The sequence below is a fragment of the Geotrypetes seraphini genome, chromosome 3 (genome assembly GCF_902459505.1).
Source record: "Geotrypetes seraphini chromosome 3, aGeoSer1.1, whole genome shotgun sequence".
Taxonomy (NCBI): domain Eukaryota; kingdom Metazoa; phylum Chordata; class Amphibia; order Gymnophiona; family Dermophiidae; genus Geotrypetes; species Geotrypetes seraphini.
In genome coordinates this window covers 291,325,369-291,350,165 of record NC_047086.1, presented here as the reverse complement: position 1 = coordinate 291,350,165, position 24,797 = coordinate 291,325,369, and the positions used below count along the sequence as shown (strand labels likewise).

At 44.3% G+C, this 24,797-nt stretch overlaps 1 protein-coding gene across 10 annotated transcripts in view; it reads right to left on the bottom strand.

The window, feature by feature from the left end:
- WDR64 (WD repeat domain 64) overlaps window positions 1–24,275 on the bottom strand; it is a 249,732-nt gene extending 225,457 nt beyond the window's left edge. For 9 of the 10 annotated variants that reach the window (XR_004538666.1, XR_004538667.1, XM_033935909.1 and 6 more), the window contains exon 1: window positions 24,041–24,275. Coding sequence is in view for 7 of the 10 variants with exons in the window: in XM_033935909.1 (XP_033791800.1) it covers window positions 24,041–24,191 (151 nt within the window). In the remaining 3 variants the exon portion in view is untranslated. The remainder of the gene's footprint in view (window positions 1–24,040) is intronic. The other variant, XM_033935916.1, reaches the window with a different exon arrangement.
- Between the last annotated feature and the right edge of the window lie 522 nt (window positions 24,276–24,797).

The window sequence follows — 24,797 nt, the reverse complement described above, 5'->3', positions numbered from 1 at the left end:
AGGGAAAGGGGGCTGCTTTGGGGGGAGGGGTGTGCTGAGGGGAGACAGAAAGGGCCATGGAGAGATAGGGAGAGGGAAAGGGGGCTGCTTTGGGGGAGAAGTGTACTGGGGACAGACAGTTTTGCTCTGGGGGGAAGACAGAAGGGGCCATGGAGAGACAGGGAGAGGGAAAGGGGGCTGCTTTGGGGGAGAGGTGTGCTGGGGACAGGCAGTTTTGCTCTGGGGGAAGACAGAAGGGGCTATGGAGAGACAGGGAGAGGGAAAGGGGGCTGCTTTGGGCGGGAGGTGTGCTGGGGACAGACAGTTTTGCTCTGGGGGGGAAGACAGAAGGGGCCATGGAGAGACAGGGAAAGGGGGCTGCTTTGGGGGAGGGGTGTGCTGAGGGGAGACAGAAAGGGCCATGGAGAGATAGGGAGAGGGAAAGGGGGCTGCTTTGGGGGAGAAGTGTACTGGGGACAGACAGTTTTGCTCTGGGGGAAGACAGAAGGGGCCATGGAGAGACAGGGAGAGGGAAAGGGGGCTGCTTTGGGGGAGAGGTGTGCTGGGGACAGGCAGTTTTGCTCTGGGGGAAGACAGAAGGGGCTATGGAGAGACAGGGAGAGGGAAAGGGGGCTGCTTTGGGTGGGAGGTGTGTTGGGAACAGACAGCTTTGCTCTGGGGGGAAGACAGAAGGGGCCATGGAGAGACAGGGAGAGGGAAAGGGGGCTGCTTTGTGGGGAGGGGTGTGCTTAGGGCAAACAGCTTTGCTCGGGGGGGGGGGGGAACAGAAGGACACAGACAGCAGCCAAGGAAGGAGAGAGAGATAAAGAAACACAAACAGACAGACACATATATTCTAGCACCCGTTAATGTAACGGGTTTAAAGACTAGAATCATGCTGCCGTTCTAGTCGGTACTGTTTTTTTTGGGTGCCACATATAGAATATGAAAGAACAATAATAAGCAGCAATGCCAATGACCCGAACCACTACATTGCATCTAAAACGAGCCCCCCAAATTTTCTTCTTTAAACAAACACAATAGTGATAATAATAATAATTATTTGTATACCATGAACACTCAATGTGAAATGGTCAGCTAAGGGAGAAAGTAACACGTCGTCACTCCAACGCTTAATCAAGGCAGGAATAAAGAGCAAAAAGCTCCCTAACTGCCGCACACCATCATCGGGTACGTGTGTGTGCTAGAATATGGTCCTTAATGCTTAAAATGACTTGGACCAGGTATAGTCATAAACACATTCCACGTTTTATAATTCAGTGCATTTCTAATGCTGAATACCTATGAGGGGCCACTGAAAAGTTCTCAGCCCAACCAAGAAAGTTGGGGCAGTCTCCATCGAGGGCTATACACTTAGTCCAATGATTTTCCACTTTTTTTCTTTCTGTTGGAAAAATACAAAATGAAAAAAGTGGAAAAATCGCTGGACTAAGGGCTCCTTTTACTAAGGTGTGCTAGCGTTTTTAGTGCACGCAAGAAATGACCGTGCACTACACCGCGCGCTAAGCTTCTAGAACTAACGCCACCTCAATGCTGGCGTTAAGGTCTAGCGTGCGCTATTCCGTGCATTAAAGCCCTAGCGCACCTTAATAAAAGGAGCCCTAAGTGTATGGCCCTCGATGGAGACTGCCCCAACTTTCTTGGTTGGGCTGAGAATTTTTTAGTGGCCCCATGTAGTTGTTAAGGGTTTCCTAATTTAATAGTTCGGCAATGCGATTTCCATAAGATTCAAACGGAGAATCAAGGTATGAAATATAGAACATTTTTTTATAATCTAAAGATGTTCAGATACAAAAGAAAGAGAATAAGAATGTGCATTGCAGAAAATTTCCACAGTATACAAATTAACCACAGTGCTCATACAGTGCTCATTTGATAGTAAACCAGAATATTAGACACCCTGAGCCAGTGGTTCCCAACCCTGTCCTGGAGGATCACCAGCCAATCAGGTTTTCAAAATAGCCCTAATGAATACGCATGGAGCAGATTTGCATGCCTGTCACCTCCATTATATGCAAATCTCTCTCATGCATATTCATTAGGGTTATCCCAAAAACCCAATTGGCTGGTGGTCCTCTAGGAGAGGGTTAGGAAACACTGCCCTAGGCAAACTTTCAACCTTGCATTCCTCAGTGATACTTCATACCCCCAGCCCCCACTAATTAAACTCAATATTCATGATTATCCCAAGAATTCTCAGCCCAGAACAGTCCTGTAAAAATGCACGAAGGGCATCACACTTTTAAAATATTAAACTTGGTTTTCTATGCACGTACAGAATGAGGGCAATTTCCAAAAGCCATTTACTCAAGCCGATGACTATTTATTCAGGTGAATGGGTTATCTGAAAATGAGAAAATCTATTAAGCATCAACTGAAAATAATCAACTCCATCTCTGCGGTTTAAACACTTTTCAATAAAAAAATAAGTGGAGGAAAAAAGACCTCAGGTAAGTATTGCTCACCAGTATTCAAACAGTCAATTAGACAAAAGACTAGGGCGCAATTGGTCATTTTGCAGTAGATTCAATAAATGGCATTGAAAAAATGGAGCTGAAAAAAAAATAAAATCCATATGGAGCACCATTCTATAAATGATGCTTCGAGTTGTGTGCATTTTGTATTTAGGGTCAGATTTTTTCACTCAGAGAATAGTTAAGCACTAGAATGTGTTGCCATAGGATGTGGTGAGAGTAGTTAATGTAGCTGGTTTAAAAAAAAAATGTTTGGACAAGTTCCTGGAGGAAAAGTTCATAGTCTGCTGTTGAGACAGACATGGGGGAAGCTACTGCTTGCCCTGGATTGGTAGCATGGAATGCTGTTACTATTTGGGTTTTTGCCAGGTACTTGTTAACTTGGATTGGCCTCTATGAAGACAGGATACTGGGTTAGATGGTCCATTGGTCTTATCCAGTACAGCTATTTTTATGTTCTTACAATGTACACATCTAGACATGTCAATCACACGTTAGACATTACTAAACAGACTTGTGCCTATATTGTAGACATCTCTAATGTAGGCAAGGGTTGATCTTGCCTACAATGTAGCACAATTCTGTTAGCGATGGTTAGCAGCACCTAACTTAAAAAATGCTCCTGATCCACCCCTAACCATACCTACATGGTATTAGGTGCCTAGATCAAGGGCGTCGGAACAGGAGAGGCCACAGGGACCATTTCCTCCCCAAAGATTGGCGGTCGGTTATGGCAACAAGCATCAATGAGCGGGTCTGCCCCATAACCCTTCCTTCTATTTCCGGGAGCAGGCCCGCTCGTTGATGCTGTGCGGCGGCTGTCCGAAGATTTAAAGTACGGCACCGGGAGAAGGTGAGTGGAGGAGTCGGGAGCCGGTGAGAGGCTGTGCTGTAGGATTCTGCTGGCTAGGGCAGAGCTTTTGGGCCCCCATCCCCAAACAAAACAGCGTTCTGCTACCTATGGCCTACTCAGGGATCTCAAAGTCCCTCCTTGAGGGCAGTAATCCAGTCGGGTTTTCAGGATTTTCCCAATGAATATGCATTGAAAGCAGTGCATGCACACAGATCTCATGCATATTCATTGGGGAAATCCTGAAAACCCAACTGGATTGCGGCCCTCAAGGAGGGACTTTGAGAACCCCTGGCCTAGATGTAGGCACCTACCACCCAATCAACCTTACTGTTTTGTCATTTTGAGCTTGTTAAAGCTCATGAATGATGCCATTAACTCTAATTTTTAAGTCGATTTTTATTATTATAGGCACCTACATTGTAGGCGCCACTTATAGAATTCCACCCTCCCCACCCCCTCCACATACAGAGTTGATTTTTACACCAAATTATGGGTACAAAGATTTATACCTTTTGAAATCTGGTGTGTATGTTAGGCATGGATCCCCCGGTATGCAGTAATATTTATTTAATTAATTTCTTTTATACCACTTCTATTCAAAGTGTTTTATTCAGGTACTCTAAGTATTCATATCTGTCCTAGCAGGCTCACAATCTATCTACAGTACCTGGGGGCAACAATGATTGATGATTAGTTGTACCCTAGTCTTTTGCCTGATTGATAGTTTGAGTACTGGGGGACCAATATTTGACCGAGACTTTTTTCCCCTCCACTTTATTTTTAAGGGATGTTTAAATCATACAAATGATTAGTTTGAGGTGATATTTAAGAGATTTTCTGATTTTGATACAGCTCTTTCCCAATAAGAATACTTGAAAATGACCCATCCCCCCTGAAAACCAAATGCTGCTGCTTCTTTCAGTTGTCTGACTGTCAAGATCTATTGTTTTCCATTGATTGCAGCTGCTCTGTGCTGTTCCTCTTTCCCCCCATCCCCCCTCCGAAACTTCTGTCCTAGGTGAGTGCCTGCTTTGCCTAATGGTTAAGTTGGCCCTGCTGTAAATTCAGAGATACTGCCTCCAGTCAAGTTCATCTTATAGTATGAAACAGAGGCACAATGGATCACAGCTGGGAATGAAGATAAAGTGACAGACGCTTTGCTTTCAGCTTTGCTCGATTCTGCTTCCCAAAAGCCACTCTATGCTCTCTTGATAATAATAATAATAATAATAATTTATTTTTATTTACAGCCATACCTGGAAGTTCTAGGCGGATCACAACAATCAAGCGTAGTACATGCAGTACAAATCATCTAAGATTTGGCAAAGTTAATTAAATACATACAATATAAAAAAAATACAAACAGTTTTAAAATGAGATAAAAGATATTAATTTAAAGAATAAGATACATTAAGAACCCAGCCTTTGAATAATTGTGTTTTTATCTGTTTTCTAAAATCGAGATAAGAGGAAGCTTCTAACACAATTTTGGCAAGCCATGTGTTCAGTTTGGCTGCCTGAAAAGAAAAGGAAATTTTAAGAGATTTCAGGTTATTTGGGAGCCATTAACAAGATACTGTAAAAATTGAAAGTATTGCATAGAATAAACATTAATTCCCTTTTGTTCATACACGTCTAGGGTGGGGTGGGAGGGTGGGAATATTTTATGATTTCTTCGGCTTATGATTAATTGTTGGATATAAGGGAGGGGAGATATTTGATGAAAGCTATAATTTGATGATATAATAAGTAATGTTAAAGTATAAAATGATTGTATTTTGTGTTATACTTATTGTGAGTTTAAAAAGTGAATAAAGATTTATTAAAAAAAATAAATAAATAAAAGGTTCTTTCAAGGAACCTTTTATAACAGGATTTTATTGAGGGATATGCAAATAAATGTACTCTTCGAGAGCTCTTGTTGTTGTAACTCAGAGTGATGTCACAACTAGATTAATGCACCTCTATCTACTCAGGTCGCCCGCACTATCTCCTTCGCCGTGTTCAAACCCCTCAGGCTCCTAAAGATTGGCTGGATAGGATCTGCTCCATGCAAATTCATTAGGGCTAGCCTGAAAACCCAATTGGCCTGGTGTCCTCCAGGACAGGGTTGGGGACCACTGCTCTATAATAGTGTTCTTCAACCACCGGTCCATGGACCAGTGCTGGTCCACAGAAATTTCCTGCCGGTCCACAGGGCCAGCACGTGCATCAGGCCTAAAACAGTGTTCTTCAACCGCCGGTCCATGGTGCGATCAATGCGGTGTTATCTTCGAGCCAGCTCCTTCTTCCTAACTGATTCAGTGCACAAAGCCATGGGCAGTGGCTCCTACGGGCATCTTGCGCCTGAACCGGAAGCCTTCTCTCTGACGTTGCAACGTCAGCGGGAAGGCTTCCAGATGAGGCACGGGACATGCAAGATGCAATTAGTACTATTATGGGGGCGGGGTCTGGGGTGGAGATTGGGTAGAGATGGGTAGGGTCTGGCCCACGACTTAGCCCAGTGTTCTTCAACCACTGGTCCACAGAATAATTCTTTTATTTCTGCTGGTCCATAGGTGTAAAAAGGTTGAAAAACACTGCTCTAGAAGGTTATAGGCATCTACACAGACCATTCTGACCATTTTTGTGTACAGCAATGGTTCTAGAGAACTGGTGAAGGGCAGACGCTGTCTGTCTCTATACAAGTGGAAGTACAGGGCACTTAAAGTTCTCTTTACTGAAGGATAGGCAGGTAATACGAAATCCAACTTGTGTTGTTTGTGTACACCCACACCAGGGATCTCAAAGTCCCTCCTTGAGGGCTGCAATCCAGTCGGGTTTTCAGGATTTCCCCAATGAATATGCATTGAAAGCAGTGCATGCAAATAGATCTCATGCATATTCATTGGGGAAATCCTGAAAACCCAACTGGATTGCGGCCCTCAAGGAGGGACTTTGAGACCCCTGACCCACACTAAGAGTTAATGCAGCACCTTGATACTTAGCCCAGGATTATCCCTGCATAAACTAAGAAGTGTGGAGGGAGAGAGATTGCACCCTGCACGGAGGCCCATTTTATATATCATATAGTTTATAGCTTATTTATAATCTGTGTTCGTCAAAAGCGGAGAACAATAAAACGTGCACAATAAAATATACAAATATAAACAAAATACACTTCATAAACAAATGTTCCAAGTAGCCAAAACAAAGCAATTCAGCAAGGCCTACCGAAAGTCATTACACTAGCCGAACTAAGCAAAGACCTCATGCAACAGATACAACCAGAGTTGTTTCTTAAGACAAGAAGTTTATTTGTTTCTTCAACTCCTTAGGCAGCTTGTTCCAATCAAAAGGTCCAGTCACATAAAACACGCCAAATCTGGTCTTATTCAACCCGACTTGCCTATGGACCCCGCAAAGTCGGACAGGAGGGGAAGTTAATGCTTGGGGTTGGGAAGACTTCTGCTGAGTTAGAAATGGGTATTATTGTTTTTATTATTTGTTTATTGTGTGATTGCTTCATATCCTAAATGAAAACCTGTTTATTATTGTTATTATCGTGAACTGCTCTAGTTTCTGTATCAGTGAAAAATGGTATATTAAATAAAAATAACCTAACCTATCAACAGGCAGCATTTTTTTTTTTTTTTTTTTGTAAACACTAGCTGATGAGGCAGAATTAGAGCTGGATATCCAGTACCAGACCATATCCAGGTATCGGTACTGTATATCAGGTCCTTGATGGCTCTCAGAAGTTAGCCAGGTACCACCGATATTCAATGCTGTTACCTGAATAACTAAACAGGCTTTTTATGTGGTCTTGCTTGCCCAGTTCTTTATTCAGGAACTGGCACTGAATACTGGCAGTGGCCAGATAACTTACGAGTCCACCCTGACTCCGCCCCAGACCATCCCAGAATTGCTCGGGTAGTGCCACAGCAGCCACGTGTGTTATTCAGTGGCAGTATCTGGCTAAGTGTTGGTGAGTATCATGGGTGGAGATGGGCAGGGGCATCTCCTGTCCGATTAAATTGCGCTGAAAATTGACCCCTTTAATTGTAAATTCTCTTGAGGTCCTCTTGAGGCCCTGCCAGCTAAACTGTCCTTCCTGAATTCCCGAGCAAATTCATTCTCCTAGTAGACAACAGTGTGTTTCTATCTGCCAACACTAGCACTCCCTCTCGTTGCTGCGCATGGGTGCATGAAGGATGCTGGCTTAACTGAGCATGCACCAGGGGTGGGGAGTGCTAGTGTTGGAAGATGGAAATATGCCGCTGTCTGCCAGGAGGATGAGTTTGCTCTGGATTTCAGGAAGGACTGTATGACTGGTGGGGCCTGGGGATCCCTCCCATCCAAAGTATTTATTTTTACTGTTTCAGCACAGTGTAGTGTGGCAGCGGGGTGGTTGGTGGGGGGGCAGAGTGGAAATGTGTCCAGGGGAAATACCTCCTGTGCCCGAATAGAACTCATCTTGAGTTAGAATTCAGAAAAAAGTGAGTCAGAAATTGAAATCCAAGTGTTCCCTGCAGATCACAGACATTCAGTAATCACTAACCCACTGGCAAGAATGAAGTACTTCAAACTAGAGAATGACATGGGGACAAATTTGTCTCCGTCCCCGCAGGAACTCAATTTCCCTGTTCTTTCCCCGTGAGTTTTGTCGCTGTCCCTGTCCCTGTCCCATTCCTGTAAGCTTTGCCTTAACTGCTCAAACCTCAAACACTTTATGATTTTAAAATGTTTGAGGCTTGTGCAGATGAGGCCAGAGCTTAGGCATTGGTGGAATGAGGTATTATGACATCACAATATGAGCTCTAGAATGTTGCTACTTATGATTTTAAAGCGTTTGAGGCTTGTGCAGATGAGGATGGAGCTTAGGCATTGGTGGAATGAAGTATTATGACATCACAATCTGAGCTCTAGAATGTTGAAGAAACAAGTTAGACTCCTAGAGGGCAGAATACTGGAACTAGAAGCACTTCGAGAAGTGGAAGAGGAGGACAGAGATGCAGAGAACGTCAAAACAGAGGAAACCATTAAGGATGAAGTCCGGAAGCTGGAGAAGTTCATCGAGGAGGCATACAGGGAGGCCGTGAAAAATCACCAGCAACAGTGGAACTGCTGAGATACACCTACAGGGAGTGAGGATCACCCAGAGAACAGCCAAAAGAAAGAAATGGGTGACACAGTAGCAAGATCTGGAAGCAGCGGAGCGAACCCACAAGAATATGAGTCCGTTGCAAGCCAACGCCAGGATGAGGAAAGATGTAAGTACACAGAGCACACGGACCTAAGGCTGGAGAGATGGCCACACACCAGGGACATGGACCTGCGCCTAGAGAGGCAAGAGAAGATAGAGAGGACAGCAATCGTCATGGGGGATTCCATCATCAGACAAGTCGACAGCTACATAGCAGGAGGAAGACAGGATCGGCTGGTGACAAAGGTAGAAGACATAGTGAGCCACATCGACAGGATCATCGATAGCGTGGAAGAGGAAGATACAGCGGTGGTAATCCATGTGGGGACAAATAACGTGAGCAACAGGAAATACAGCAGGGACCAGTTCCGGATGCTAGGAAAGAAGCTGAAGACCAGAACAAGAGGATAGCATTCTCAGAGATCCTGCCGGTACCCAGGGCCGATGAGAAGAGGCAGACGGAGCTGCAAGCAGTCAACGTGTGAATGCGACACTGGTGTGAGGAAGAAGGATTCCACTTCATGCGCAACTGGACGACGTTCTAGGGGATGAGCAAGCTATTCAAGAAGGATGGACTCCACCTCAGCGGAGACGGAACGAGGCTACTTGCAAGCAACATCAAGAGAGAGATTGAGAAGTTTTTAAACTAGGAAGAAGGGGAAAGCCGACAGTCGACCGAAAGTCTATGGTTCAGGAACCAGTATACCCAGAGGATACCGTGTAAGAAGTTAGCGTGGAAGACTCAGCGAGCGGATCATGGACAGGACAGAAATCTGGATGGATCAAATGGGATGCAAAAGGGAAGAAAGTGCAAGAAAGTAACATGTCGCAAACTCAAATGTATATACACGAATGCAAGGAGTCTAAGGAACAAGATGGGTGAATTGAAAAATATGGCACAAAAAGAGAACCTTGACATCATTGGCATCACGGAAACATGGTGGAACGAGGACAATGTCTGGGACACTGTGCTACCGGGATACAAGCTATACTGCAGAGACAGAGTGGGTCAAAAAGGTAGGGAATAGAGTCTGCTGTAAAAACGCTAGAGCAAGCGTGGTCCCTTTTTAAGGACACAGTCACGGAGGTGCAAATTCTATATATACCGTGTATCAACAAGGGATCCAAGAGGAAAAAGAACAAGAAACCAGCGTGGCTCACTGTAGCGGTGAAAGAAGTGATTAGAGAAAAGAAGATTTCTTTTAAAGTATGGAAAAGGTCAAAAACGAAAACTGGAAAAAGCACAAGCAACATCAACGCAGGTGCCATAAGGCGGTAAGAGGGGCCAAAAGGAACTATAAAAAAAATTGCCAAGGAGGCAAAAAAACCTTCAAGCCGTTCTTTCGATATATTAAGGGGAAACAACCCGCGAATGAAGTGGTGGGGCTGTTGGGCAACATACCGGAAGCTGACAGGCTATACCTAGGAAAAGAAGACGGGAAACTGACTGGGTTGATGGTCAGTCTAGAAGAGGTATGCAGGCAGATTGACAGGCTTAAGAACGACAAATCCCCTGGACCGGATGGCATCCATCCGAAGGTAATCAAGGAACTGAAAGGGGTTATAGCTGAACTGCTTCAACAAATAACCAATCTGTCGATCAAATTGGGAAGGATCCCGGAAGACTGGAAAGTGGCAAATGTTACGCTGATCTTCAAGAAAGGTTCGAGGGGAGATCCAGGAAACTACAGGCCGGTGAGTCGGACCTCAGTACCAGGAAAGATGGAAGATGCGCTGATAAAGGACCGCATTGTTGACCACCTTGATGAACACAATCTGATGAGAACCAGCCAGCACGGCTTCAGCAAAGGAAGATCTTGCTTGACAAATTTGCTGCACTTTTTTGAGGGAGTTAACAGGCAAATAGACAAAGGTGACCCAGTCGATATTGTATATCTGGATTTTCAGAAGGACGTTTGACAAGGGCCCACATGAATGACTACTTTGAAAAATTGCGAGCCATGGGATTGAGGGTGAAATACACACATGGATCAAAAACTGGTTGGCGGATAGAAAACAGAGAGTGGGGGTAAATGGACAATACTAGGACTGGAAAAGCGTCACCAGTGGAGTGCCTCAGTGTTCGGTGCTTGGGCCTGTGCTCTTCAACATATTTATAAATGACCAGGAAATTGGAACAACAAGTGAGGTGATTAAATTTGCAGACGATACGAAGTTATTCAGAGTAGTAAAGACGCAGGAGGATTGCGAAGACCTGAAACATGATATAAACATGCTCGAGAAATGGGTTGCGACACAGCAAATTAAGTTTAACGTGGACAAGTGTAAGGTGATGCATATTGGTAACAAAAATCTTGTACACAAATACAAGATGTCTGGTGCAGTACTCGGAGAGACCCCCCCAGGAAAGAGACTTGGGAGTACTGGTCAACAAGTCAATGAAGCCATCTGCAAAATGTGCGGCAGCAGCGAAAAGGGCGAACAGAATGCTTGGAATGATTAAGAAGGGGATCACAAACAGATCGAAGAAGGTTATCATGCCGCTGTACCGGGCCATGGTGCGACCCCACCTGGAATACTGCGTCCAGCATTGGTCACCGTACTTGAAGAAGGACACAGTACTACTTGAAAGGGTCCAGAGAAGAGCAACTAAAATGGTTAAGGGGCTGGAGGAGTTTTCGAACAACGAGAGATTAGAGAAACTGGGCCTCTTCTCCATTGAAAAGAGGAGACTGAGAGGGGACATGATTGAAACGTTCAAGATAATGAAGGGAATAGACTTAGTAGATAAAGACAGATTGTTCACCCTCTCTAAGGTAGGGAGAAAGAGAGACCACTCTCTAAAGTTAAAAGGGGATAGATTCCGTACAAACGTAAGGAAGTTCTTTTTCACCCAGAGAGTGGTGGAAAACTGGAACGCTCTTAAGCAGGCTGTTATAGGGGAAAACTCCCTCCGGGGATTCAAGACAAAGTTAGACGAGTTCCTGCTGAACTGGAGTGTATGCAGGTAGGGCTGGTCTGACCCAGCAGCGGGCAATTCTTATGTTCTTATGATTTTAAAGTGTTTGAGGCTGGTGCAGATGAGGACAGAGCTTACAAGAATGAGGCAAGGACACGCAAAGATGAGACAGGAAAATGAGTTCCTGCGGGGACGGGGAAAAATTTGTCCCCGTGTCATTCTCTACTTCAAACACAAGGAACACAATATCTGTTTCCATTTCAGAGCCATTGTCTGATGTTACAAATGTGAACACAGTAATTACACCGTCACCTTCTATAGTCCTTTGGCTCCGTGACTTAACTAACTTCCTCTGAGATTTCCTTTTTGAACAGTTTGGGTCTACATCAGGTACATGAGAGGAACAAGCCATCTTAAGCCCCTGGAATCTGCTCTGCTTTGTCCGGCTTCTGAATTATGTATTGCAGTTATTTATGTCAGCAATATTTAAAAGTACACTGTTGACAGGAATGCAGCACTAACCCTTAGAGCTAATCTGTTAGTAGTACTGCACTCTGATTTTATGTTTCTCTTGAAATACAATGCGTCATAAGGTAATCTGCTAGATTGTTATGTCTTGCGGAAAGGTTTGAGAAAGCCACTCCACTACTTTGCAAATTACATTGGCAACAGATTATAGGTAGAACTGGTTTTAAATTAAGTTGCTTGATTTTTAAGATGCTTCTTGGTCAAGCTCCATTACTTTTGGGCCAATTACTAACTTTTACTCCACATTCGAGACATTTTTGACAAGGAAGATTATAGCTTAATTTTGCTGATGCAAAAAAGGCAGAGTTTTCTCTCAAACAAGGGTATATTAAGCAGCTTTAATCTGGAACACATTGTCACTGGAAATAAGGTCTCAAGATAACCAATCTTTTAAAGAAATACTTGATTGATTCATGTTTTAATCCAGGATTGCCTAGTTACCTTTGTGATCTGCATAAGACCATTTTGGGGTAGTTTGCAGAATATAAACATTGTACAAACAATTCAAAGAGATACGTGAAGAAGACACAAACCCCCTCTTCTATTAAACTGTGCTAGCAGTTTTTAGCGCAGAGAGCCACGCTGAATGGCCCACGCTGCTCCCGACGCTCATAGGATGCTCTATGAGCAGCGGGAGAAGCGCGGTTCCCCGCGCTAGAAACTGCTAACGCAGTTTAACAGAAGAGGCCCAAAGTTACAAAATGTTACACAAAGTTAGTTGTAAAAGTAGTAATTAAGGGAAGGGAAGGGGGGGGGGGGAGTAAATCAGGCAAGAGTTGTTTCCAAAGGAAGCCCTAAGGGAGGCTAAAGATTGCTATGCACCATAGATGGATAACTCCATAGATGGGTTGGATTCAGTAAATAGCCCTCAAAATTTGGTGCTAGAAAAAAACAAAACCATACCCTTTATAGAATCACAGTGCCGATTCCCACATATAACTGTAGGCACCAAACTTACTGTACACTTGCTAAAACCTGGTGCCAATGCTGGTGCCAAAGTCAGGTGCCCGGAGGCCGTATTCTATAAATACAACTTGTTGGAATGTCCCCCACATGCTGCCCCTTTTTGAGTTACACACTAGTAGAGTTTGACATAATCAATAGTGCACCTAAGTCTGACTTTGACGTGGAGCGCTAGACGTCCAATGTCGGCAAGGGGAAAATAGCCATTTTCGAAAGATGATCCGCTAGACGTACAACCATCATTTTATTTTCAAAAATTGTCTGTCTGAACTTTCTAGCCGCTGGCATCCAGGATGCACAGGACGTCTAACTTTATACCCCATTTATGTAGGGGTCTTTACTTTGTCTCTGTGGTGGTTATCTGGTCACTTTGGATACCTTTTTGGCATTTATACCTATTTTCACATCGTCTAACTCACAACGTCTAAGTTTCATCCAAGATGTCTAGTAAAACATTCGATTATCCCTGCAGGATGTCTAAGTCAGCCCAAAGCCCACCCAAATACTGCCTTGAGAACCCCTCCGGATATACCCCTTTCAGCTCCGGGTGAACAGCGGCATTCAGAGACATAAGAAGTCCTGCTAGACATCCAGAAAGTCAGTTTTGATTATTGGCACTTGGACATCCTGTCTATTAGGACATCCAAGTGCTGACTTAGGTGGGTTTTTAGTTTTGATTATGAGCCCCATAGCTCCGCTCAACGGTTAGTCCCTCCTTCTCTTCAACTGCCAACTCCAGACTCCGTCTCTTCTGCCTTGCTGCACCAAATGCTTGGAACAAGCTGCCCAAATCCCTACGGCGGGCTCCGTCTCTGGCAGTGTTCAAAGCCTGTTTAAAAGCCCTCCGCTTTGAGAGTGCTTTTGACTCCTTTTTTTTTTTTTATGTTCAATAATTTTTATTAAGTATTTTAAAGGATACAAGAATCATTTAAAGTACATAGAAACAAAATAAAGCTTTCTGTATATAAAATATATAAATCTATGTTTAACTGTATAGGAGCAAAGGCTCCAATTATTAAAAATGTATGTAAGGGATATATAAGATAAAGATGAGAGAGAGCAGTAAAGGAAAAGGAAAGAAAAATGAAAGAGAGAAGAGAGGAGAAGAAAAGGATAACAGGAGTGTCTAAGAAGATGAGCGTACATAGGAATCTAAGAATGACCATGGAGATTTGTTGTATTTCAAGTTCATGCAGGTTCGGAATGTAACTCTCTTCTCATATGCATAGGATTCAAATCTATGATACATACTCAGAGAGTTCCACCAAAAGGTATAATCTAATAGCGAGGGTGATTTCCAATTTTTTAGAATGTGCATGAGAGCAGTCACCAACATGGTATCAATGAGTTTAGGTGGACAATTTGATTGTGTGAAACATGGGTGTTGAGAACGAAGGATTACAATGTCTATAGAGATTTCTTCTGAGCAGTTAGTAATAGATTGTATGGTGTTCCAGACGTAGGTCCAAAAAGAGCGGACTAGAGTACAATGAAATAACATATGATCAAGAGTTCCTTCCTCTTTCAAACAGTTCCAGCAAACAGAGTCTTGCTTTAAGTTAGCTTTCCACATGCGAAGTGGGGTCCATATTGCCTGCCACATAAGAAAGTACATTGATTGTGATACTCTAGAAGATAAAAGCGGGCGATTTGTTGATGACCAGAAAAGCTCCCAATCAATGTCAGAAAGCGGAGTGGTAAGTATAGCGTCCCAGTGCTTCATAGAGTGAGGTGAAAAAGTGAAGGAGTGATCTCTTAAAATACTGTAGAAGGATGATATCGTCTTGCCTTTTAATAGAGACAGAGAAGACCAGTTGTAAATAGTATTTTTGGAAGTCATATAGTCAAATCGTATATGCAAAGACGGCAACACTCCAGTGATAGAACGCCATTGTGAATAAATAGAAGGAGGCAGCGAGTATGTAGAGCACAGTATATCGAATGGAATTAACGAGTTGAGGGTAGACAATTGATGGACAAACCATATACCTGCCCGCTGCCACCTTTTCCATGATAGAGATTTGTCGTGATTTTGAATTTTGGGATTGTTCCAAAGGGACATGAGTGGACTAACATTAACTGAGATTTCAGTCAATGTATCTATAAGATAAAGAGCATGCTGCGTTGCACCCAATAAAGAGTATCTCTTTAAGTGCCTTGGTATTGACACCGTTAGTAAGCATGAGATGTGTAAAGGCGTACATAAAAAACATTCCATTTCAAACCAGGCAGGAAGATCTTGAGTGGGAAGATTTTGAGTGGAGGAGTTAGTGAGCCAGTAAGCTCCATATTTGGCTAATGAAGCAATATAATAGTGATAGAAATCAGGAAAGTTGAGACCACCGTTGATCTTAGAGGCTTTCAGTTTGGCGAGAGCAATTCGAGGTTTTTTCTTGTTCCAAATGAATTCAGATATTTTCATATTTAGCCAATGAAATAATGATTTCCGGCATAACAGAGGGAGCATAGAAAGGATATAATTAATTTGAGGGGCCAGAGTCATTTTGATGGATGCAATTCTACCCCACCAGGATAAAAAGAGTGGAGTCCATCGAGATGTAGTGTTTAGAACTAGATTTTTGACTTTAGATATATTAAGATCTTGAGCATGAACCGAATCTTTATGTATTAAAATCCCCAAGTATTTCACAGCTTCATGTGACCATGAGAAAGGAAAATGAGCCAAATCTGATGGAAGTATATTATCATTTAGAGGGAAGATCTCTGATTTCTCCCAATTAACAGAGTATCCGGAAAGGAGGGAGTATTGAGTGATAATATGAATAAGATTGGGAAGGGAGAGTAAAGGGTCTCTCAGAAAAAGTAAAACATCATCAGCATAAGCTGCTAATTTGAAATCTCGATCAGAGGAGGGAATACCTTTAATTGAGGGACTTTGTCGTATAGCTGAAAGGAGTGGCTCTAACACTAAATTAAATAGCAATGGTGAGAGAGGACAGCCTTGTCGAGTACCTCTATGGAGGGGAAATTTATTGGATAAAGAATTGTTAATCCTAATACGAGCTATGGGTTGATGATATAGCGTTTTTATCCAGTTTGTAAAAAATGGGCCAAAATTATACCACTTCAGGACACGGAAAAGGAAAGGCCACTCCACTCGGTCAAAGGCTTTTTCAGCATCAATAGCTAGGCCTATTACAGGGTCTGACATTGTTTTAGCATGAGCGTTAATATAGTGAAATAGGCGCAGGTTGTCTCCTATATATCTTTGTTTAATGAACCCTGTTTGATCTTTATGTATAAGCAATGGGATTATTTTGGTAAGTCTTAATGCAAGTAATTTTGCCATTATCTTGTAGTCTAAATTGAGGAGAGAGATGGGGCGAAAGTTTTTAACTAAAGTGTCATCTCTGTCAGGTTTAGGGATTACTACAATGGTGGCCTCGGTGAAATTGAATTGCTAGTTCGTAAGGCGATGGCACCACTATGCTCCATACTTCATCATCGAGGAGTGCGATTTGCACTTATATATCCTGCATCCCTACGCATTTGGCATGATGGGAAATCACACACCTTCACAGACACAATAACTGCTCAACAATTTATAGTGCTTTTGACTCCTAACTCCTTTCACCTTGGGTTCTGCATCCCCTACCCTCTATGTCATGTCTGTCTTTCTAAGTTAGATTGTAAGTTCTTCCGAGAAGAGATCATCTATAAATGTCAAAATGTACAGTGCTACATATGCCTTTCAGCTCTATATAAGTGATAAGTAGTAGTAGATTTCAAAAAGGGCCCTGAATATTGGCCTCTTAGAGGAAGATTCTCAAAACTTACCATGCCCTTAACAATGGTCGCTAAATCTGTTCCATCCAATTTATCGTGCATATTTTTTAGTGGCTATCAAAACGGCTCACCATGGTCTTCTCTGAGCTTTCTAGCAGTCTCTGACTCTGCCATGCAAATGAATTACAACGAGGTCATCAATATTAAAATGGGCACATCAATATTCAAAGGACACTCTGGGTGATTCCCCATCATTGCCGAGTGATTCCCCAAGCGTGGTGCCGATTTTTGGTGACCAAAAATCACCGACTGCTCCAGAGGTGCAGGTACTGTGAAAATTGCATCTCAGGTGTGGCTCATGATAAAATTTGACATAAAAATAATTACAAGATTCACATGAATTACAGAAGGGTTGGGGTTTTTTTTTAGTGGGGAAGGGAGGGAACAAAAGCACACTTCTTGAGTGTGTGTATTATAGACAGGACTCATGTGTTTCTGGCTGTGGCTCATGATAAAAATTTTACAAAAATAATTACATAGTTCAAAAGCCCGTGAATTATAGGCGTTTGTGAGCCGCGCGTGTTTTGTGCTACAATAGCAGAGAGCATTATGGATGGTGGTTCTTATCCTCTTGCTTTCCATGTTATCCTGATGAGAAGATATGTGATGAGACCTAAAGATGATGATGATGACGGTGTTGCTTTTCCCGATACATGCGGACATTTAAGCCTCTTTTCATGGTGTATTCTGCGCATGTGCTGATCGCTATCACCAGCGACTCATCACATGTACATTTAGCGACCTTTGTGAAACTCCATGAACCTCATTTGCATATGTGTTTTTTTTGAGAAAGCACAGTTACTTACCGTAACAGGTGTTATCCAGGGACAGCAGGCAGATATTCTTGACTGATGGGTGACGGCACCGACGGAGCCCCGGTACGGACAATTTTAGAGTGATTGCACTCTAAGAACTTGGAAAGTTCTGGTAGGCCGCACCGCGCACACGCGAGTGCCTTCCCGCCCGACAGAGGCGCGCGGTCCCCAGTTAGGATAAGCCAGCTAAGAAGCCAACCCGGGGAGGTGGGAGGGATGCAAGAATATCTGCCTGCTGTCCCTGGATAACACCTGTTACGGTAAGTAACTGTGTTTTATCCCAGGACAAGCAGGCAGCATATTCTTGACTGATGGGTGACTGCCAAGCTAACAAAAAGAGGGATGGAGGGAAGGTTGGCCATTAGGAAAACAAATTTTGCAAAACAGATTGGCCGAAGTGTCCATCCCGTCTGGAGAATGCATCCAGACAATAATGAGATGTAAAAGTATGAACTGAGGACCAAGTAGCAGCCTTGCAGATTTCCTCAATAGGAGTGGAACGGAGGAAAGCTACAGATGCTGCCATCGCTCGGACTCTATGGGCCGTGACAGAACCTTCCAGTGTCAGTCCGGTCTGAGCATAACAGAATGAAATGCACGCTGCCAGCCAATTAGACAACGTACGTTTAGAAACAGGACGTCCCAATTTATTCGGATCAAAGGACAGAAAGAGTTGGGGAACTGATCTGTGGGGTTTCGTACGCTCTAGATAGTAAGCTAGAACCCTCTTACAATCCAAAGTATGTAGAGCCTGTTCCCCAGAATGAGAATGAGGTTTCGGAAAGAAGACAGGCAGAACAATGGATTGGTTGAGATGGAATTCAGAAACAACCTTAGGGAGAAACTTTGGATGTGTACGCAGAACCACCTTGTCATGATGAAAGACCGTGAAAGGTGGATCTGCAACTAGTGCATGTAGCTCACTGACCCTCCTGGCAGAGGTAAGGGCAATAAGGAAAAGTACCTTCCAAGTGAGAAACTTGAAAGGAGTGGTAGCCAAAGGTTCAAAAGGAGGCTTCATTAAGGCGGAAAGAACCACATTGAGATCCCAGATAACAGGAGGGGCTTTAAGAGGTGGTTTCACATTGAAAAGACCCCGCATGAACCTGGACACCAGGGGATGAGCTGAGAGAAGTTTTCCATGAACCGGCTCATGAAAAGCAGCAATGGCACTGAGATGGACTCTGATGGAAGAAGACTTAAGGCCAGAGTCAGACAAAGAAAGCAAATAATCCAACAATGTCTCCACTGCCAGGGAAGTGGGATCAAGATGGTGAAGAAGACACCAGGAAGAAAATCTTGTTCACTTCTGATGGTAACATTGCAGAGTGGCTGGTTTCCTGGAGGCATATAGAATGGAACGAACGGGCTGAGACAAAAGAGTATCATGAGAAGTCAGCCCGAGAGATACCAAGCTGTCAGGTGCAGAGACTGGAGGTTGGGATGTAGAAGGGTCTCCTGATGCTGTGTAAGCAGAGAAGGAAACAGTGGAAGAAGAAAAGGTTCCCTGGAACTGAGTTGAAGTAGAAGGGAGAACCAATGTTGCCTGGGTCACCTCGGAGCAATCAGAATCATGGTGGCTCGTTCCCTCTTGAGCTTGAACAAGGTTCTCAACATGAGAGGCAGAGGAGGGAAAGCGTACAGGAACAGATTGGACCAGTCGAGGAGAAATGCATCCGCTGCCAGACGGTGAGGAGAGTAGAGTCTGGAGCAGAATAGGGGCAGCTGGTGATTGTGAGGAGCTGCAAAGAGGTCTATCTGAGGAGTGCCCCATTGAGCGAAGATGGACTGTAGAGTGAAAGGATCGAGTGTCCACTCGTGAGGCTGGAGAATTCTGCTGAGCTTGTCCGCTAAGGAATTCTTTTCTCCCTAAATGTAGATAGCTTTCAGGAACAGATGGTGATTTATGGCCCAAGTCCAGATCTTCTGGGCTTCCTGGCACAAGAGGCGAGAGCCCGTCCCACCCTGCTTGTTGATGTAGTACATCGCAACTTGATTGTCTGTGCACAGCAGGAGAACTTGAGGAAAGAGAAGATGTTGGAAAGCCTTGAGGGCATAAAACATCGCTCTGAGTTCCAGGAAATTGATGTGATGCTTCTTTTCCTGGGCTGTCCAAAGGCCTTGAGTTTGGAACTCGTTCAAATGAGCTCCCCAGGCATAAGGGGAGGCGTCGGTGGTGATGACTAGTTGATGAGGAGGTAGATGGAGCAGAAGACCTCTGGAGAGATTTGAGGATATCAACCACCATTGTAGAGACTGACGAAGAGATGATGTCACAGATATGTGTCGTGAGCAAGGATCCGTCGCTTGGGACCACTGGGTAGCAAGGGTCCATTGAGGAGTGCGCAGGTGAAGACGTGCGAGGGGTGTGACATGGACTGTGGATGCCATGTGACCCAAGAGTATCATCATTTGCTTGGCAGAGATGGAACGTTGTGGAAGCACCTGTTGACATAGAGATTGAAGAGTTTGAAGACGGTTGGATGGCAGGAATGCTCTCATGAGGACTGTGTCCAGTACCGCTCCAATGAATTGAAGTCTCTGAGTGGGGATGAGATGAGATTTGGGTAGATTGATCTCGAACCCCAGAAGCTGTAGAAACAGGATGGTTTGGTTGGTGGCCAGGAGCACTGTTTGAGATGAATTGGCCTTGATTAACCAATCGTCCAGATAAGGAAAGACTTGAAGGTGGTGAGAGCGTAGAAAGGCAGCCACCACAATGAGACATTTGGTGAACACCCTTGGAGAGGAGGCAAGACCGAAGGGCAGCACCTTGTATTGGTAATGACGATGATTGATCATGAAGCGGAGATACTGTCTGAAGGCCGGGTTGACCGGTATGTGAGTGTATGCTTCTTTGAGATCGAGGGAACATAGCCAGTCGCCGTGACTGAGAAGAGGGTAAAGAGTGGCCAGAGAAAGCATTTTGAATTTCTCTGTGAGCAAGCATTTGTTGAGATCGCGAAGATCTAAAATGGGTCTGAGATCTCCTGTCTTTTTGGGTACTAGGAAGTAACGGGAGTAGAATCCCTGTCCTTTTTGGTCTAAAGGAACTTCCGCTATGGCGTTCAAAAGGAGCAGTGATTGAACCTCTTGGAGAAGAAGGGAAGACTGAGGAGTGTTGAAAGCAGACTCTCTTGGTTGACTTTGAGAAGGGATTGTCTGAAAGTTGAGAGAGTAGCCGTGTCGGATGATGTTGAGGACCCACTGATCCGACGTGATGAATTCCCAACGGCTGATGAAGTAAGTAAGGCGTCCCCCTATAGGCTGTGGAAGTTGGGTAGAAGGAACGAGACTGGCTATGTTCTGGAGAACCAAGTCAAAAGGGTTAAGTAGGTTTTTGTGAAGGAGGAGGTTTCACCTGCTGCTGTTGCTGAGCCTGTCTAGCAGCTGGTCTTTGTTGTCTCTGACGTCTAGGCTGTTGTGTATTCTGTGGCAGAGGACGGGCCACGAATCTTCGTTGGTAGGCCGAGTGTTGACGAAAAGGCCTGGTAGGTGGAGTTGCCTTCTTAGTTTTAAGAAGAGTGTCCCACCGAGTTTCATGAGCCGAGAGCTTTTGAGTAGTGGAATCCATGGAATCTCCAAACAGCTCATCCCCCAAACAAGGTGCGTTGGCTAGCCGGTCCTGATGATTGACATCGAGTTCGGAAACTCGAAGCCAGGCCAGCCGTCGCATGGCTACTGACATAGCTGTGGCTCTGGAGGTCAGTTCAAAAGTGTCATAAATTGATCTGACCATGAACTTACGAAGCTGCAAAAGGGAGGAACAATTTTGGTGAAAAGCAGATTTCTTCCGGTCGGGGAGATATCTCTCGAAAACAGTCAGATTTTGTATAAGCTGTTTTAGATAAAATGAGAAATGAAATGCGTAATTTCCTGACCGGTTGGCCAACATCGCATTCTGGTACAGCCGTTTTCCAAATTTGTCCATGGATTTACCCTCTCTGCCAGGAGGGACTGAAGCATACACACTAGCCCCCTTAGACTTTTTGAGTGTGGACTCAACTAAAAGGGACTCATGAGGTAGTTGGGGTTTATCAAACCCAGGAATGGGAATGACTTTATACAAAGAGTCCAACTTGCGGGGAGCTCCAGGTACAGTTAAAGGAGATTCTAAATTTTTATAAAAGGTCTCTCTGAAGATGTCATGGAGAGGTAACTTAAGGTATTCCTTTGGAGGCTGGTCAAAATCCAGTGCATCTAGAAAAGCTTTGGATTTCTTTGATTCAGCCTCCAAGGGGATGGAGAGAGAATCACACATCTCCTTCAAAAAGGAAGAAAAAGAGGACACATCTGGTCTAGAGGAAGGTCCTAAAGCAGAAGGGTCCTCGTCACCAGAAGAGCATTCCCCTTCAGAAAGAAGAGGATCTTCTGAATCACCCCACAAATCAGGATCTCGAACTTGAAAACTCCGGTCCCAAGATTCTGGTGTGGAGGGTTCTAGGTGATGAGATTTGTGAAGCGATTTCCCTGACCTGATCGACTCGGTACCGGGAGATGTCACTGGATGCACCGGAGCCGAAGTCTGTACAGCCTGATGGTGAGCTCTCGGCTCCGGTGCAAGAACCGGCATGGAAACCGAGGAAGCAGATTGTACCGGTACCGACAAAGTGGAAGCCGATAATATAGGGCGTTCCACTGTCGGTACCGGTGGCTCAGACCGGACCGGGACCGGAAGGCTCGGTGCCAAGAGTGAAGGAAGAAGGTGTTGCAACTGTTCCTTAAACTGCACTTGCAGAACAGCAGCTATACGCTCTTCGAGTGAAGGCACCGGTACCGCCTTTTTCTTCTGCGGTACCTGCGGTGCTGCTCTACGCCCCGAGGATGAGGAACCCGATGTCGAGGGGCTCACCTCTATTGGGGCGGAGCGCTTCCGTGGGCGCCTCGAAGTCGGCAGGATTGGGCTCGCTGCCACCGAGACCGGAGGACGCTCCAACGGGGAAGGCTTCTTAGCCGGCTTACCTGAAGGAGTCGACGCCGACGCGGTATCGCGTGGTGTCGATGAGGTGGGTGCCGACTGCGCCGGAGCCGATGTCGGTGCCGGTGTCGTAGAGTCAGACATCTCGGCACCAAAAAGCAATCTCTGCTGGATTTGACGATTTTTCAGAGTTCGCTTTTTTAAAGTCGCACAGTGGGTGCAGGTAGAAGCTCGATGGTCGGGACCAAGACACTGTAGACACCAATTATGTGGGTCAGTGAGTGAAATTGGTCGTGCACACCGCTGGCACTTCTTAAACCCGGGTTGAGGGGGCATGAATGTAAAAACGGCTTCAGCCAAATCGAAGGCCGAGGCTTCGATGGTGGCTAAAGGCCCCGCCGGGGCAAATTCGAAAAAAAAGAAAAGAAAAACAAATTTTTTTTTTTTTTTTTTTTTAAAGAAAAGAAAATAAAGAAAAAAGGAAGGAAACAATATTTCCTTCAAGAGTTTACGCGAGCGGGAAGAATCAAAAAGATTTTCTCACAACGGCCGTTGAGAGAAACGCGTCTTCTTAGCTCCGCGGAAACTAAGAAACTGGGGACCGCGCGCCTCTGTCGGGCGGGAAGGCACTCGCGCGTGCGCGGTGCGGCCTACCAGAACTTTCCAAGTTCTTAGAGTGCAATCACTCTAAAATTGTCCGTACCGGGGCTCCGTCGGTGCCGTCACCCATCAGTCAAGAATATGCTGCCTGCTTGTCCTGGGATAATACAGTAACTCATCTTTTTGAAATCGTTACAATAACGATCGCGACAGCAGCCCGTCAGATTTTAACAAGAACATTAGAGAATCTTCCCCTTAGTCCCCTCCCCTCCTTAGATAGGGAATAATAGAAAAGGACTTCTTTTACTAAAGTGTGCAAATGGATTGAGTGAGTATGCGCTAAATTCTAAGAAGCCAGTAGGAAAAAAAAATAGGCTTCTTTGCATTTAGCATGTGCTAATCATTAGCATGTTCTAAATCCATTAGTGCACCTTACTAAGGATGTGCATTTGTTAGCAAGCATTCAGATTAACATGGTTTTAATCAAATTTGCACAAAATGGATTTGTTTTAACCTACAAATTAATGTTTGCACGGTTAAAACAAAGTTCTAATGCAGATTAATAACCTATTATCACAAGCCTATGAAAACTGAGGGGAAAAAACCCACAAATTCTTCAAACATTAACCAAGATTTTTCCCTGCTATTTACTAATTGACAATGTTAGTACTCTGTATGCAACAAAACAGGGTTAATGACAGTGTATATTTTTTTTAAACTAATACAAATTTGGTGTTTAAAAAAAAAAAAAAGTTAGCCTATACAGTTATGCAAACCAGCTTAGTTACAGGTAGCATATTTTGCATTAATGGTTGCGTTTTACACGCACAAAGAAATAAATGCCAAACTTCAGCTACACCTATGGTATTTTTCCCTCTGGCACCGAATCCATGAGAGCTGGAAGTAGGTGGGGAGCTGTAGTCCTCCTCCAGTCCACCATCCCCGCTAATAGAGATCTGCCAAAAATCAAAACTTACCTCCAGGCATGGCACCAGACTCTGCTCTTTGCTCTTTTATCTGGGCTATAATTTTACTAAGCCAGGCCCTAAACTTAATTAAGTTTTGCTCGAAATTGTCAGCACGAAAAGGAGGGACGTAGATTTCTTCGTCTACCGATAACTCCTCCATTTCTGCACTTGGGACAGCAAAAAAAAAAAACCCACCAAAAAGTATAACTACAGATCTAGAGGAAAGTTATCAACCTGGGGACAACGGCAGTACATGGGCCTCTGCCCTAGCGTGAGGAAAGACGCATGACGCATCACGCTGACGTCACAGCATTAGTGACATATATGATTTTTTTTTTTTACGTCAGTTACTAGAGCTGCGGTCCCCCACCCCTGTCTCCTGCTATTTTATTTTTTATTTAGTAAAAAAATTGTTGGAGGAATTGGGAAGCAGGGAGTGAAGATCACACAGTCCAAGCGAGTGGTAAAACGCGGATCTTACGGATTAAAACCCGCAGGTCCTTAAAAATCAGAGGTCTGTGCCACTTTTAGTCTCAGCATAGGTTATGGCTCTGACAGACCTCTATGACAATTTAGCTCTGACGGATCCTAATGCTTTTCCCTTCCTAAGCTGAGACTAAAAGTAGTGGAAGCTAATATTGCTTGAGTTGAGGTGTTAATTTCTTGTGGTGGGGATCTCCTACACGTTCTGCTCCAGTCTTCATCTTCCCCTCCACTGTGCCCCCCCCCCCCAGACCGCTGACCTTTCTCTGATGGGAGGGGAGGA